We start from the raw sequence: 16,044 nt of genomic DNA, 5'->3' as shown, positions 1-16,044 counted from the left end.
GGTTTTGTCCACACAACAAATAACTTAGTTAGTATTTACTGTTGAGGAATTATCACAGTGTTGTGAAAAAATATCTTGCTTTTGGATTTACAGTGATTTTGCTCAATTACCAACTAGCAAGCTCTTGGAAATAAACATTCTTAGGACACTCATAAAAATGCAAAATTATCACATAAGCAATGGGAACAGAAAATGATTCTGGTTTGTCACCACTCCTTAAGTGAAGGAACATGGATATAAATAAATGAGAATCTAGAATATACAAAATAAATTGTTTGCTTCCTAAAAAGAGGCAGCTAAGTACTCACGTTCATAGGAAACTTTTAGAAACATATCATTAATGGTAATAATCCAATTACATAAATGTCTTTTATAATTATAAATCATTTTCTGCTAATGAAATTAATTCATAAAAATGAAATGAACTTATTTTGCCAGGAAATGTTGTATAAGTACCTTCCTCCAAAACAGCATATTTTTGTTCTCACATGGATCTTGTGGGGTGACTATGATGGGATGGATGAGTCTTCCTCCAATATAGACTCCCAGAACTCACAGGCTCTTATTCCATAGCAGCTGAAAGAATGACACAAGCCAAATAGAGGAGTCCCATTTCACACTCTAGGTAATTGTTGCCATAAGCAAATGGTGGCCCTCTTGTGACCAGATGGGCTTCGTTTTTCTTGTGGGGTGTTGTTGTTGTTGTTGTTTGTTTGTTTGTTTGTTTGTTTGTTTTAGAGAGAGAGAGAGTTGGGGCACAGGGAGGGACAGAGGGAGAGGGAGAAAGACAATCTTGAGCAGGCTCCAGGCCCAGTGCAGAGTCCCACAGGAAGCTTGATCTCACAACCGTGGGGTCATGACCCGAGCTGAAATCAAGAGTCAGACACTCAACCGACTGACCCAGCCAGGCACCCTGTTCAGTGTTTTTTTAAAGAATAGTTAGATATCTGAATTTTCACATGCAGTATTTCAACTGTTTAATGTTGTTCAAAAATTCAATTTTTTTGAAAAATATGGTCTGATCCGGTCAAGCACTTCTCAGGCCACAAGTCTCCAATCTCTGCTTCAAGGATGAACAGCCCCATTGGAATCCATGGTAGCTGCAAAATTCCTGCTAATACTAGAAAGAGAATATTACAATGGTAATGGGCTTGTTTGCAATGGGTTTTAGAGCTTAGAAATGATGTGAATTTACAGCGATCCTGACTTTAAAAACTGACTCTCTGCTTCAGGTACAAGAAGGGCCAGAAATTGTCTGCTGATGGGCACTTACAGGTTTTACACAAGGAGACAAGACATTCGGTATTCATTCCGAAGGTATGTGAGGCAGACGCAGGCCTCTATGTGGCTCGGGCCCAAAACTCTAGTGGCATTCTCTCTTCCAATGTCATCCTCCACGTGACAGGTAACCACCGGCCACCAATCACAAGAATAAACTGGGTAACACTGTGTGTCATCTATATTAGTGTGTCCCTCATGTACTGGGTCCTTGCACAGTAACTGCGGGGTTGGCACTCTTGGACGTCATTCTCACGAGCCCAAAGGTGGTTGTTTATTTTTCTGCATCTCCCACATCTTCCTATATCTCTCCTCTAAGTGTACCCTTGTTCTAGCCATATTGTTTGCTTGGCTAATACCAAACTCTGTGAAATAAGCAAATTTTCTTTTAGTGTTTTAGTATATTTGAGGAGCTTGGTAAGTTCTTAGCAGCAGATAAACATACATTTTTGTATTCTAGAAAGAGATGTGTTCAATATAAAGCCCAGTAAAATTACACTAGGTTTATTCCCTCCTCACTTAAGAGCATGTATGTCAAGGCTCACATCAATAGAGAGATATGAATTAAATTTCAAATCCAATTGTTTGAGAATTTATTTTTAATTATACTCATAAACATCTCTGTAGAATAACAGGAGAAATATTGATGAGAAGCTGTAATTTACCTTATCACATCAGCTGTCCTTTCATTGCATTTCATGTCTTAATCTCATTTATTGAAATACATTCTATGTAGTTTCAACCTTGCCTGCCTTCCTAAGTCTGAGGAGGCCACTGTAAATAATCATTCCTCAAGTTGATCTCACAGGTTTCACAATAGCAAATAGATGTGCTGTCAACTTTAGATGGAGGCTCAAACTTCCATCAACTGTACCTGTCATAGAGTAAAATGGGGCACGGGCTGCAGATGGACTAATGTAATCCCTGTCATGTGGCTGTCAGGGTTTGGACAGCCATGCATACACAATGGCAACCTGTTCTTCCTGCATCTTCTCTTCATTCTGCTGCTGACCATTTTTTTGCAGCCTGTAGAAAAGACATCCCTTTGCCTCAGTTTCCCATTTGGAAAATGAGTTTATCATCTACCTCTCGGACAATTGAGAATTTTCTTTGCATGTCTTGTAAAGATTTGGAAAATGGAAAGCATTCTATGAAGCCTGAAGTTAATTATATTATTTGATGTGACTTATTATCATTTTGCCTCCTGCCCACTATCTCATTCATATGTTGTTTCTTTGGAATATTTATGGAGTGGTATTAGTCTGTGATTTCCAACCTTTCCCATGTGGAAAGGTGATGTTTTATAAATTGGAACTTAAATTCCTTTCTAGTTTCTTAAGATTATATCTTTTTCAAAGACTTGAAATTAACTTATGAGGGTGCATTTAGTATGATCTAGGGGAAAAGTATGTAATAAGACTACATAAGGTGAATTCTGTCCTTTTCTTCTGATTATCACTATAATATTAAAGAATTTTCCTGTGCATTTCTGAAATATATTATTTAGAAAAGAGGACCTCTTTTTGATTCCTTTTAAAAATAAACATGAATGAGAGAAGTATTTGGGTTTTTTTTTTTTAAAGAGTTTATTTATGGGGCGCCTGGGTGGCTCAGTGGGTTAAAGCCTCTGCCTTCAGCTCAGGTCATCATCCCAGGGTCCTGGGATCGAGCTCCGCATCGGGCTCTCTGCTCAGCAGAGAGCCCGCTTCCTCCTCTCTCTCTGCCTGCCTCTCTGCCTACTTGTGATCTCTGTCCATCAAACAAATAAATAAAATCTTTAAAATAAAATAAAATAAAATAAAATAAAGAGTATATTTATTTATTTGACAGACAGAGAGATCACAAGTAGGCAGAGAAGCAGTCAGAGAGAAAGAGGGGGAAATAGGCTCCCCACCGAGAGAGAGCCCGATGTGGGGCTTGATCCCAGGACCCTGAGACCATGACCTGAACTGAAGGCAGAGGTTTAACCCACTGAGCCACCAAGGGGCCCCTGTTTTTAAATTTTAAACATAGTCTTGTCATGGTAGAGCAAAATCTTCAGTTGAAAGAATAATTTATAATAGATTTTTGATAAAGAGAAGGAACCAATTATGTTACTGCAAGACTTTCTTTCTATAATAATAAAAATATTTAAATGTAATATATTCATGTTAATATTAAAAAGCTACTGAATGTTATTTGAAGATACGAAATCTGTGGTTGAGTAAAGTTGACATTTTTTTCTGTGCATCAATTTAATTAAACAATTAAATCTCTTAATTTTCTTCCAAATTTTGACAGAAATGAGCTAAAAGCTTATATATACAAGGTCCTAGGGAACTCATAGTCTCTTAAGTCTCCTATCCATTTTGTCCATTTTCACATATTTTATGTAACTTTTTAAAAAAGATTTTATTTACTTATTTGACAGACAGAGATCACAGGTATGCAGAGAGGCAGGCAGAGAGAGAAAGGGGGAAGCAGGCTCTCTACTGAGCAGAGAGCCCAATTCGGGGTATGATCCCAGGACTCTGAGATCATGACCTGAGCCAAAGGCAGAGGCCTAACCCACTGAGTCACCCAGGTGCCCCCACATATTTTACGTATCTTGCTTAACTGCTTTTTCCATGTTGAAGCGAAATAGTAAACTCTAGTCATGTCCAAAGAGGGCAGGCAAGATCAAATGACAAGTTCCTGTCCCACTCTCTGTCTCTTTCTTGTTAATTGAGTAAGATCTGCTTTCCCATTTTGCCATCTTAGTTGAATTTGTGGCTAGAGGTTGTTAGGGCATAGGACTTGCTTGTTTGCTTTACCTATTGCTTGCCGGTTAAAGGCTAATGGGGAGCGTTAGTGAGCAGCAGGGTGGGATATATGTATATCCATCCACCCACGGTGTGTGACTAAATAAGGTATAAACCCCTGATGTATTTGATGCACATACCAAATATAATATGTATTTGACATATATCAAATATAAGCATATACACACATATATGCATACACACATAGAGCTCAAATATTGGGGAAAAGCATTATGCTGAAATTCAAGATATAGTTCAGCTAGTTACCTATATATCAGTCTATCTGTCCAACCATTCATTCATCTATCCATTCATCCATCCATCCATCTGGTCATCTACCCATCCATCCATTTACATACCTACCTACCTATGTATTCTTTTGTGCTATCAATTGACTATCTAGTAATTTCCACAGCAGTGAAGAATAATAAGCTATTCAGTTATTCTTCTGGTTATATTTTAATTTCAAAGACTTAAGTGTGATTTTCCTTTTGGTAAGATTTCTGTCTTGATCAAAGAATTCTCCTTATGAAATTATGTACTAAAATTACTGATTAAAATTGAAAAACTAGGAATTCAAATGTTTCCTTTTTAATATATATATATGTGTATGTGTGTGTGTGTGTGTGTGTGTGTGTGTGTATCCATCCATATCCATTTTCTTCTAGAGAAAATTCCAGACAGTAAGTAATATCAAAATACTTCTCAACAAGAAAATGTAAGTGACAAGGAAGAGTAAAAGGAACATGTGGGGCACCTGGGTGGCTCAGTAGGTTAAGCCTCTGCCTTTGGCTCAGGTCATGGTCTCAGGGTCCTGGGATCGAGCCCTGCATTGGGCTCTCTGCTCAGTGGGGAGCCTGCTTCCCCCCTCTCTCTGACTACTTGTGATCTCTCTCTGTCTGTCAAATAAATAAATAAATAAAACCTTAAAAAAAAATAAAAAAAGAAACATGTACTTGACACCTTAAAGGAACACAACACAAAATGTGTTTTGAGCTTCCTCAAAGGCAAAATCATTGTTTTCCAGTTCTGATTTTCTAGTAAAAAGTATATAAACATAAACATTTTGTGGTAACATTTTTTTCACACTTAACTCTCAGAGATATTTACTGCTGGAATCCTTACATTCAAATCTCTGTGTATTCTAAATTATATAAAATCTTTGGAAAAAGAAGTAGCAAACAATTAGTTATTTTTTTCAATAATGTTAACTCTCATTTATAATCAAGATGCAGGCTTAAAATAGATTACTGTAAGAACCTTCTGACTGCTTCACTCAAGTTTAAATGTCTTCAAGTGTTACACAAGGCCCTTTAGTACCTGCCCTCTCCTTCCTAATCTCTGTTCCATTTCTTCTGATCCCCCCACAAAGTCACAATTTTCATCAGGTTTTTAACCTATCATGCTCTTTCTTCTCTCTAGTCCTTTCTTCCCAGATCTCCCTTATTATATCCTACCCTCTCTTTTTGTGGCTTAACTCCTACATATCCTTCTTGGTCCATTTGAGACACAACCTTCCCCAGGAAGCCTTCTGAGCCATCAAGTCCAGTATAGATGTTCCTGCTGTGTGCACTGTCAGCTCCTGAGCTACCCTTGTCATGTCCCTTGATACACAGCATTGAAATTGCATGTTTGAGCATCAGTCTTCTCAGGCTAGAGTGTGAGATATTTATCAGCAGGATCTGTGACAGCCCTGTTCATCATTATACTCCCAGCACCCAAGCCATAGTCATACTCAATAAATATTTCTTGAATTGTTGTTGGAGGTAAACCAAGATAAACCTAGTTTTTTTCTTCTTTTTCTGGAGAGAGTTAGTGGGGGAATATAAAAAGAGAGAGATGTATTTTTTACCTGATTATTCTTTCTTATTATGGACATTAACCAGTCAGAATCAGGTTCTAATCATGAAGTATGTGGGCACACTACAATGACTATGTCCAAAATGCCAAAACCAGAAGGTATGTACTTCTTTAGAACATTATACAAATTATCAGTATTTTATTGTGGTAATCAATAATCTTGGTAATCTGGTTGTATCTTATTTGAAACCAACATTTCATTTATATATGTAAATATTTAAAAAGTCAAATTCAAGTATTTCTCAAATGAACAAAGGAAAATGTATTGCATCTTGTTCCACTTGTTTTGTTTTTATTTATGACTATTCCCTACTAGAAATTGCCGTCTGAAGCTTTTGACTTTCCTGTTGTATGTACATTATTTTAAGTGTGACCATGAAATAAGTTATTTGAAACAAAATAAAATATATCCTCCTAGTATTCTCTGACATTGTGCATGTCAGTGCAAATGCCAAAGCATGACAGACTGTTTTCCATGAGCAGAATCTTGAGCTGTATCAAAGAGCCAAAAGATTTGCATTCACTAAATGAAACGGTGTCCTGCTTAAAGCAAAACAATTCATTTTCTCTGTTTTCATTACATGAGATGAGATTTGAATGTTATCAGCTGTGTATGAATTCAGCCTTAAAATGGAAAGCACAAAGCTGCTAATTTGGTCTTTACCCATGAATCCCCACATCACTGTTCCTTGTGTTGGTGAGAGTTTATATAACACCATCAACCAGCCAAACATCAGTGGTGAAGCCTGGATGCATGACGTTCCTCCAGATGAACCATCTTTGACTCTGGAGTTTGAGTGTTTGGCCAGATAGCTCTTTCTTCTGTTCAATGGCAATTTGATCTGTATGAGCCAAGACCTGGCAAATCCAATTCTTTGGATTCTCCTTTTTGTATCATATTTTCCCTATTTTTCCTTAAAGGACAATACAGTAGTTCCTTAAAAGAAATACAAAGAGTTGTATAGAAAAGAATGTTTATGTGTATGTATTTCCAATTAGCACAGTAAAGACTGGCTGAAATTGAAACATATTTTAACCATAGGAGTAGCTGGAAAATATTTATCCAACTGATTTTTCTTTAAAGCAGAGCAATAATAGTTACATACTTTGACGTTTTCAATCTGTATTCAGATGGCTCCCTGCTATGGCTTTTTCCATTTAGGAGCAACTTAAATATCAATACTAGTGAAATAACATGTCCAGAGCTAGCTAATGAAATAAACTTTTCCCTTTGACATTCAACAACTGTCCTTTTCCAAGAACTTCATTGATCCAAACAACTACAAAATGGGATTTTTTTTTATCTCATGTTAGCATTAAAAATCATATAATGAAATCTTGTGAGATAAAAATTCAAAGGATAAAATATAGAGAAACATAATTCATTCATAGTGAATAGTCTCTAACCCATATTATTCTCATGATGCCAGAGAGCCTTTCTTTGTAATAAGTATTATGCAAACCCACACACAAACAAGTTGTTGGCAAACAGGGCCACTGGAAATGCAAATAAAGTAGGAAACCAGTTACCTGGCAGGATTGGAAAAGCTAAAATGTCTATCTGCTCCGAAGTGTCTTCCCTAGCAGCCGTTGCCATGTTGACTCTTGGAGGCCTGCCTTTGATTAAAGTTAATGCAGCTCCAGAAGATGCCTCTTAAAATGAATATTTACCATTTCTATTACTCTTAAAGGAACAATAGAATTTCTCATCATATCCTGGTCTCAGTTATCAGATTAAATAAGAATGTTTCCTCCACTAAAATAGATAAATTCTTGTGAGGAAATGGAATATGCAGGAACCTGAAAGAGTTGCGTGCTATGTTTCACTAAGTGTTGGGAAATATAGGACAGGAAGGGAAAAATAGCCAAACATCAGGGTGAGGAAACCGAGTGTCTGCTGTGGGTTTCATCCTCCCTTTCACTGTGAATTTCCTCTAGATCCAGGAAATGCATGTGGGGACCCCCTGAGAGGGAGTTAGAGGCCACAATAAAATGTGTCTGCATGACATTTTTCATTACCAAGTAGAGGACTGTACTGGATTGAATAGTATCAGGGTGGTCTTAACCCAAGTGCCTAGTGTTCTTATAAGAAGACCAGAACAGACATGGTGACAAAGGAGACGCACAGGAAAAGGCCATGTGATAAAAGAAGCAGTGATCTATGGCCATGTCAGCTTCTGCAAGCTATGGAGCACCAGAGATTGCGACCCCAAGGAACAAGAAGAGTTAATAAACTATTCTTCCTTAGAGGCTTCAGAGAGATCATGGTTCTACCAATGGCTTGATTTTGGACTTTTAGCCCTCATAACTGAGAAAGAAAAAAAAAATTCTGTTATTTAAAGCCACCTAGTTTATGATTCTTTGTCATAGCAGCCAATACAAGGACCGTGTTCTAGAAAAGTTAATTCAAGGCTTTCTCTGGTGAAAAATCTCCCAGAGACATTCATTGATAAACACCAAACAGCTTTTCAAACGAGCATTTCCAGGGTATGCTGGAGGGCCTCAGTTCTCTTCTTGATTTGGGGGATCTTGGCACATTCCAATCAATGAGCAGTTATATTCATCTTCTGTGTGAACAGTGCCCCCTATGTGCTAGGAATGCTAGGAATTCTAAAGGAAGCAAGACTCCTAATGAATTGACTACTTGGTTGATGATAATGCACATACAAGAACAAGAAAAAGAAAAAACAAGGTGGTATGTAATAAAAATGAGAAAAAGTAACACAAAGGAAAACTGTGGTTAGATATGTGAACCTAAGTACAAAGGTGTGGTATGACAGTGTAAAGAAAAAGAGAGAAATTCAATACATGGGACCACTAACACCTAAATATTAGGATATATATGACCTAAAAGAACACTATCAAGCAATTAGATCCAATTGACATTTGTAAAGTATTTTATTCAGCAACAGCAGAATATAGGTTCTTCTTAGACTCACATGAAGCATTCACCAGAATAGACCACATTCTTGACCGTAAAATAGACCTTACTTAAATTGAAAAGAATAGTAATCATACGAAGTGTGTTCTTACATCACAACAGGATTAAACTAAACATCAGAGAGATGGCTGGAAAATCTCCAAATATTTGGAAATTAAACAACACACTTCAAAACAGCACATGGGCCAAAAATAAATCTCAAGAGAAATTTTTAAATATCTTAGAAAACATAGAAATATATCAGTTCTGATCCTGGGATGTTAAAAGCCTAATAATAAGGGAATGCTATAAGAAACTCTAAGCCCACAAATTTGATTAACTGAGATGAGATCGATCAATTCTTTGAAAGATATAGACTACAATAACTCACAGAAGTAGAAAGAGACAACCAATATCTCTTTAAGATATTGAAGCAATAATAAATAAGCTGTCAAAAAAGAAAGTACTATGCCCAGATAGTTTCACTGGTAAACCTACCAAATATTTAAGGAAGGAATAATAAAGTTCACCACAATCTTCTTCAAGAAATAGAAGTAGAGATGACACTTAAAACTCATTCTATGAGATCAGAATTACCCTAATACTAAAACCGTATAAAGATATTAAAAGAAAGAAAAACTATAGACAGTATCTCTCATGAATATAGACATGAGCATTTCCAACACAATACTAACAAATCAAATACAACAATGAGTAAGTCAAATTACATACACCAGTGGGATTTGTTCCAGGTATGCAAGGCTGGTCCAGTATTCAAAGATCAATCAATATAATCCACCACATCTACAGGCAAAAAAAGAAAAATCACACGCTTATGTCAATTGATTCAGGAATAATATTTGACAAAATTCAGCATGTGTTCATGATAATTTAAAAAAAAAAAAAACCTCTCCGAAAACTAGCCACAGAAGAAATTTCTTCAGCTTGATAAAGATATCCTGTAATTAACATCACACTTAATGGCAAGAGATTGCGCACTTTGCCCCTAAGATTGGGCAGAAGGTAAGAATGTCTTCTCACAGCTCTTACTCGTCATTGTACTGGAAGTCCTAGCCAGTGAATAAGACAGGAAAGGAAATAAAAGTTTTGTAGGTTGTAAAAGAGGAAATAAGACTATAAGACTATCTTTATTTGCAGATAGCATGATTTTTTACCAATGAATCTACCAAAAACTCTTGGAACCAATTAGTGAACATAGCAAGTTTACTGGAAGCAGGTCTGCAACAACTGCATCCAGGAGAAAGGCAGGGAGTTTGCAATAGATGAATCACAGTGAATCAAGCATTTTCAGGGGCGGGGCAAAGGCAGGCGACATGAATTTATCCCTTTAACATAAATTTGTTTGAGACGTCATGAATATTTGTCATCCACTTGCAACATTTCACGCATGATTTTTCTTGCAGCTTCATAAGATATTTTGGGGATTTCAAAAGAGATAAATTAGGGACGCCTGGGTGGCTCAGTTGGTTGGACGACTGCCTTCGGCTCAGGTCATGATCCTGGGAGTCCCGGGATCGAGTCCCGCATCGGGCTCCCGGCTCCATGGGGAGTCTGCTTCTCTCTCTGACCTTCTCCTCGCTCATGCTCTCTCTCACTGTCTCTCTCTCAAATTAAAAAAAAAAAAGAGATAAATTATGTGAAGGAGGTGATGCTCACCAGAGCAATACTTGATGTGGAACATAAATCAAATTTGATCATTTGCTGGCCATTGTCATTACCAACAGACCAAGAGAGAAAAATTAGAAAGACATTGTAATTAGAGCACTGTAGAGCTGAGCTTTCTCCAACAATAATGATTTTAATATTAGAAGAAAAGGAGCCCTTTTGGCTTCTGACATCAAATCCCAGGGTGGATGATTTATTGGCTGGTACTCTGCTACACTGCAAGAATGAATGTATCTTTCATGAATTAGTACTTCCTACAAGCAAGGATGAGCTTATGTTGCTAGTCTAAGATTTTTTGATAGAAACCAGAACTAAAATATGTCAGACATTGTATTGTACTTTCAAAGTAATCAGTGCCATAAAGTCATATCTTGGTCTATTAATTAATTGAAGGGTAGAATACACATGACTACTTTGACACCTCCATTTAATTGGGAATTTCAATGAAACTAATAATTTTGTATTTTCTAAATATTAGCTAGAAGTGCTTTCTTTATTTCCCTATTCTTGAAGGCAATTTTGGTCACATGTATCATTCGTCTAAAATAGAATGGTTTATTCTTTATCACTTAAAAGAAAGCTAACTGATGCACCACAAAGCCAAGTACTGAACATGTATTTTTTTTTTTTAAGATTTTACCCATTTGACAGAGAGAGAGAGAGATCACAAGTAGGCAGAGAGGCAGGCAGAGAGAGAGAGGGGAGGAAGCAGGCTCCCTGCTGAGCAGAGAGCCCGATGCGGGGCCTGATCCCAGGACCCGGGACCACGACCTGAGTCGAAGACAGAGGCCCCAACCCACTGAGCCACCCAGGCGCCCCCTGAACATGTATTTTATCAAAAGCTTTGTAAAGATAACTGTATAAACAGTGAAGTACTGTTAAGATCCCATCCAGGACTTAGAAATACGTATGCAAGGAGAGTATCATTGTAGTTTCTTTTCAAACCTACAGCAACACAATATGTATTTGAACAAATATTAATTTACTATTACAATTAAAAATGGACCATAACAAGTGTACATGAGCAAGTTAGGACCACAGTCTCAGGTACAGGGCCTAGTTTTCTTGGGACATGAGTCCCATTCCATGCTTTCACATCTAACCCATCAGCCGGTTAGAGGAATGATGCTATCTCACAAGGAGTCTTAGAATGCAACAAATCTATACAGTTTCTTTAAATGTGAGAAATTGTCACTAGTTGTCTTAACCATAGTTATATAGCACAGAATATCACCTGTCATTAGAATCATTATGAATTAATAAAAACCATTTCAAGTGTTTTGGATCTTGGTGATACAAATGGTGTGTGTGTGTGTGTGTGTGTGTGTGTGTGTGTGTGTGTGTGTGTGGTGTGTGTGTGTGTGTGTGTGTCTGTGTGTGTGTGTATACCTGTTTGTTAGTATGAGTTCTTATCTGTACGAATTAGGTAATATATAAAATGCCCAGGTGATGTATGATGTAATGAGTTTGGAGAAACACTTGATGGGACCAGTTCTATGAGCAACTGATGAGCAAGAATTAATGAAGAAACAGACTTTTCTAATTTTAGCATGGTGTAATACAGACATGTATTTATATGCATCCTACAAGATAAATACTCAGCCAAATTCCAGTTTTATAAATGTATAATTAAAAACCAGTATATTTCAAACAAGATTCCCAAATAGCAGATCAAAATAGGAAAACACAATTCCAATCTATATATACATGTATCAACTTCAAATACAAATCCATTTAAATTCCTTATAGATAGCAATCCTAAAGGAGTTATTCTAAAATAGAACTTAGAGGTTACTTTTATTTTAATGTTGTATCATAAATCATGTTCAAGAAGCTGCTGTTGTTTTTTTTTTAAATCCATTGGCTATTGTATTTGAATTTTCCATGTGAAGTACTAAATGTGGTTTTTAAAGGCGGATTTCTCTAGCTCATTTCTTAAAGTTATTAAAGCATATATGATTACTTCAAGAACAAATGTTTTGTGTGTTCATTTCTTTTCTACTGCTAATGGTTTATGCATGTGGATAATGAAATGTATATTATGTCTACTAAGTACCTAGAAACAGCATAATTTACTTACCTCTTTCTTTGCTCTACTGGGAGCTTCTTAAAATGTAATTCTTTGTACATTAAACATTAAATCTTTGTAAAAATAATACATTTAATCTGATTAGTTCATTCAGCCTCTTGCAGATAAGGGGTGTTTATTCTTGTATAAATATTGACTCACAAATGCTCTTAATAAATGCAACTGCTCAATTCAAGAGGAAAAATCATGGTGTTTAATATTTGATAGGAAATATACTCATATTTAACATTCCATTGTAGAATAGTGATCTGTTTTATAACTGGACAGTAATCAAAGTAAGTGAAGATAGTTTTCTGATTTCAAATTTACTGATTCCTCACAAGAAACTACTCTGAGAGTGGTAGAGTCCTGTTTGAAAATGAATTCAAGTTTAGGCATCACATGTTTAATCAGATAGTTTTGATGATGTGTGGGATTTAGGCAACGCTGCCAAGAACTCTGCAAAACAGGTACCTGGAGAATAGCAAACTTGTGTGTTCCAAACACACTGTGCTGCCCCACTAAATCTCTTAGGGCCACAGCAGGCCAGGCATGTTATAAAGTGATTTTCTGTTTGAAAATATGCCAAAGGTTTGAAAGGTCCCCCAATAATGGGTCCATGATTAAAGGAGCGAGACTGATACAAAGCGAAGGTCAGGCAAAGCTTTATTTCGCGCCAAGCATCGAGAATCAAACCAACCGTTCCGGGCCATCTCTTGCAAAGAGGCGACCCCTCTCTGCCTTACAGACTAGCTTTTAAGGGCAAAGGCCATGTGGTTGGGCCTAGCCATGCACAGGTGGCCAATGAGATTGCAACACACACAGAGAAAGCTGACCAGTCATGCTAGGTCACCCACAAGTGACCAACTGAATTACAATTTACCCTATAGTAGATATTTGAACTAGCCTATCACCTTGGTCAGAACTGGTACCTAAAAGGTGCCCAAAAGGCGGGGTCCATACTCCTTGGTAGCTAGGGAGATAGTATGCGCCCCCACTGATTGGATGTCTCCACCTGGCCTGACCCACCCTTGTATTTGGGCTTTGCTACCTGGGACTGGTTTCCAGGACTTGCTTTTAAGTAAGTTCCCTGGGGTGGGCAGGGTCAGTTTAAGTTTTACTGCTTAAACAACAAAATCACTGTTTAACCGGATGGCATCATTCTGGCTAAAAAGGCCCTTACCGGTTTATTCAGGATGGGAAAAAATATTCTCTTTATTTAAACTCCTTTAGAGAAAAAAAATGAGAAATCACTTGCAGTTACACTCAGAATTATATGCGCACCAATGAGCATATCCTTTCTCTATGAAAAAAGAACTAGCTATTGAATTCACTTTTTCCTCTATTTTCTTGCCATGTCATTAATTTCAAGGAGAAAATGTCTAGGAGAGATGAAATAATAGCAAACCTATTTTGCTGGGCACTAAGTCACTAATTGTATGCTGCATAGATCATTTAATCCAAAGGTCACATTAAATATTTTTCAGGTTCATGGAACTGTGCTGGTGAAATTCACTGAAATAGAATTCCATGTCAGACACAAACAGGAAATATTATCTAAGGCAATAAACAGGTGATACGGTAAAGATGAGATGACAAACAATAGCTATAACAACATTATGTAATGACAAATGGGATGAAGGATGGGAACAATTGCGGTGCTGAAGGGGAAAAGCAAACCCAGTTACAATTGTGTGTTAATGTTTTTCTCTAGGGTATTGGGTCCTTTTTTGTTGTTGTTGTTGTTGTTGTTAAGTTTTCTCTTCTTACTTTCTCTGTTCTGTTTTGAAGTAAACATACACATATACATACACATCCATATATACCTGGAAACTCATACAGGAATGCAACTAATTATATCTATGTCCATAATGGTTGTCATCTGAAAGCTTTACAAGTACTTGGTGCAGAAAGTCATCCCAGGCCTCCTCAGAGTCTCCAAGTGACCATTCCACCAGGACGTACCTGAGAATCCTTGGGTTAGCTTCAGGGAAGTTTCCTCCACGTTATGCGATGAAAACCTCTAAGATTTAGCTTGTGTGAGCCAATCTGCAAAATTTGAGATTGATAGAAAAGAAGAACATTTCTCCATTGTGTATTTACACTTGGCAGCCCCCCAGCCTTTTATATCTGCTCTTCTTTAAGTGAAGAGTTTACTATAAAGTAGGAGAAAAATATTTTTTCACAACTGCTATGGAATTATATATTCTAAAAACAAGTTGCTATGAGTCAACTGCTTGATTTTATCTGGTATCTTTTAAAGTCTTTCTACAAAGGACCAGCAGCATCAACATCGCCTGGGAGCTTATTGAAAATGAAGAACATCAGATTCCACCCCAGACCTACTGAATCAGAACCTACTGAATCATTTTAGCAAGATTCTCAAGTCATTGTTATGCATATTAAAGTTCAAGAAACACTGTTTTAGAAAATCCTTGGGTTTTAAAGAGTTCAAGCCTTGAATGTAATAATTTTATGCTGGTTACATCCATGCTCCAAATTTGTAAGATTCAAAATGGAAGAATTCAACATTGGTTTCCATAGAAACATTGAGATAGATTGACAGATTTCTATAGAAGAAACACTAAAAGAAGTTAGAGTGATACAGACCACTCTGAGAGTGGTAGAGTCCTGTTTGAAAATGAATTCAGATTATGCATCACATGTTTAATCAGATAGTTTTGATGATGTGTAGGATTTAGGCAACACCACCAAGAACTCTGCAAAACCGGGAGGTACCAGGACAATAGCAAACTTCTTTATTCCAAATCCATGGTGCTGCCTAACTAAGTCTCATAGGGCCATCTCAGGTCAGATATATCATAATGACTATAGTGTTTGTCTGTTCAAAAATGTGCCAAAGGTTTATTCAGAATGGGGAAAATATTCTCTATATTTATAACTCCTCTGGGGGGAAAAATCAGAAACTACTTGCAGTTACATTCAGATTTATATATCCCACCAATGAGGATAAATAGCCAAGAAGTCCATGTCAACATCCTGTGTTATTTGGAAAGTTTAAGCTGAGTTCCCAGACTATGCTATTTCAAATGACCTAAAATCTTGAGTTATGGTGTGCTCACTTAAACATTGTGTAATAAAAGTAATCAATCTAATTTTTAGAAGATTGTGGTCACAATCTACTGCTGCCATTTCTGCAAATAGTGATTACCAAGGAAATTTTGCTATTCACGTAATTAACACTACATATATTTTTTACTTCATATACAATACAAAGTTCATATTCTATTTTAATAATGTAGACATATATATTAAAATGAGTATCATTGTTATTTAAATTATATGACACTGTGTACATTATCAGAAAAAAATTATAACCAAAGTTGACTTTCACTTTCATTTTATTTTTTTAATGATAGATATGACTTTACATGTCTAATTTAGAATGGCCATTTGGAGATAAAGTAGATGAGATCAAACTCAGCCCCTCT

General features: G+C 36.7%; 1 protein-coding gene across 6 annotated transcripts in view; it reads left to right on the top strand.

Annotated features, from left to right (window-relative positions):
* Positions 1 to 11,132, top strand: part of CCDC141 (coiled-coil domain containing 141) — a 229,045-nt gene extending 217,913 nt beyond the window's left edge. For 2 of the 6 annotated variants that reach the window (XM_047722307.1, XM_047722302.1), the window contains one exon: positions 1,233 to 2,827. In XM_047722307.1, coding sequence (XP_047578263.1) covers positions 1,233 to 1,500 — 268 coding nt within the window. In that variant the 3' untranslated portion in view covers positions 1,501 to 2,827. Of the gene's footprint in view, positions 1 to 1,232; positions 2,828 to 10,262; positions 10,295 to 10,479 lie in introns of those variants that run through there. The other 4 variants (XM_047722301.1, XM_047722304.1, XM_047722306.1 and 1 more) reach the window with 3 other exon arrangements.
* The last annotated feature ends 4,912 nt before the right edge of the window (positions 11,133 to 16,044 follow it).

Source organism: Lutra lutra, chromosome 3 (genome assembly GCF_902655055.1).
Source record: "Lutra lutra chromosome 3, mLutLut1.2, whole genome shotgun sequence".
In the NCBI taxonomy this organism is placed as follows: Eukaryota; Metazoa; Chordata; class Mammalia; order Carnivora; family Mustelidae; genus Lutra; species Lutra lutra.
Note: the sequence above shows the minus strand (reverse complement) of the source record. Positions and strands in the feature narration are given on the sequence as shown.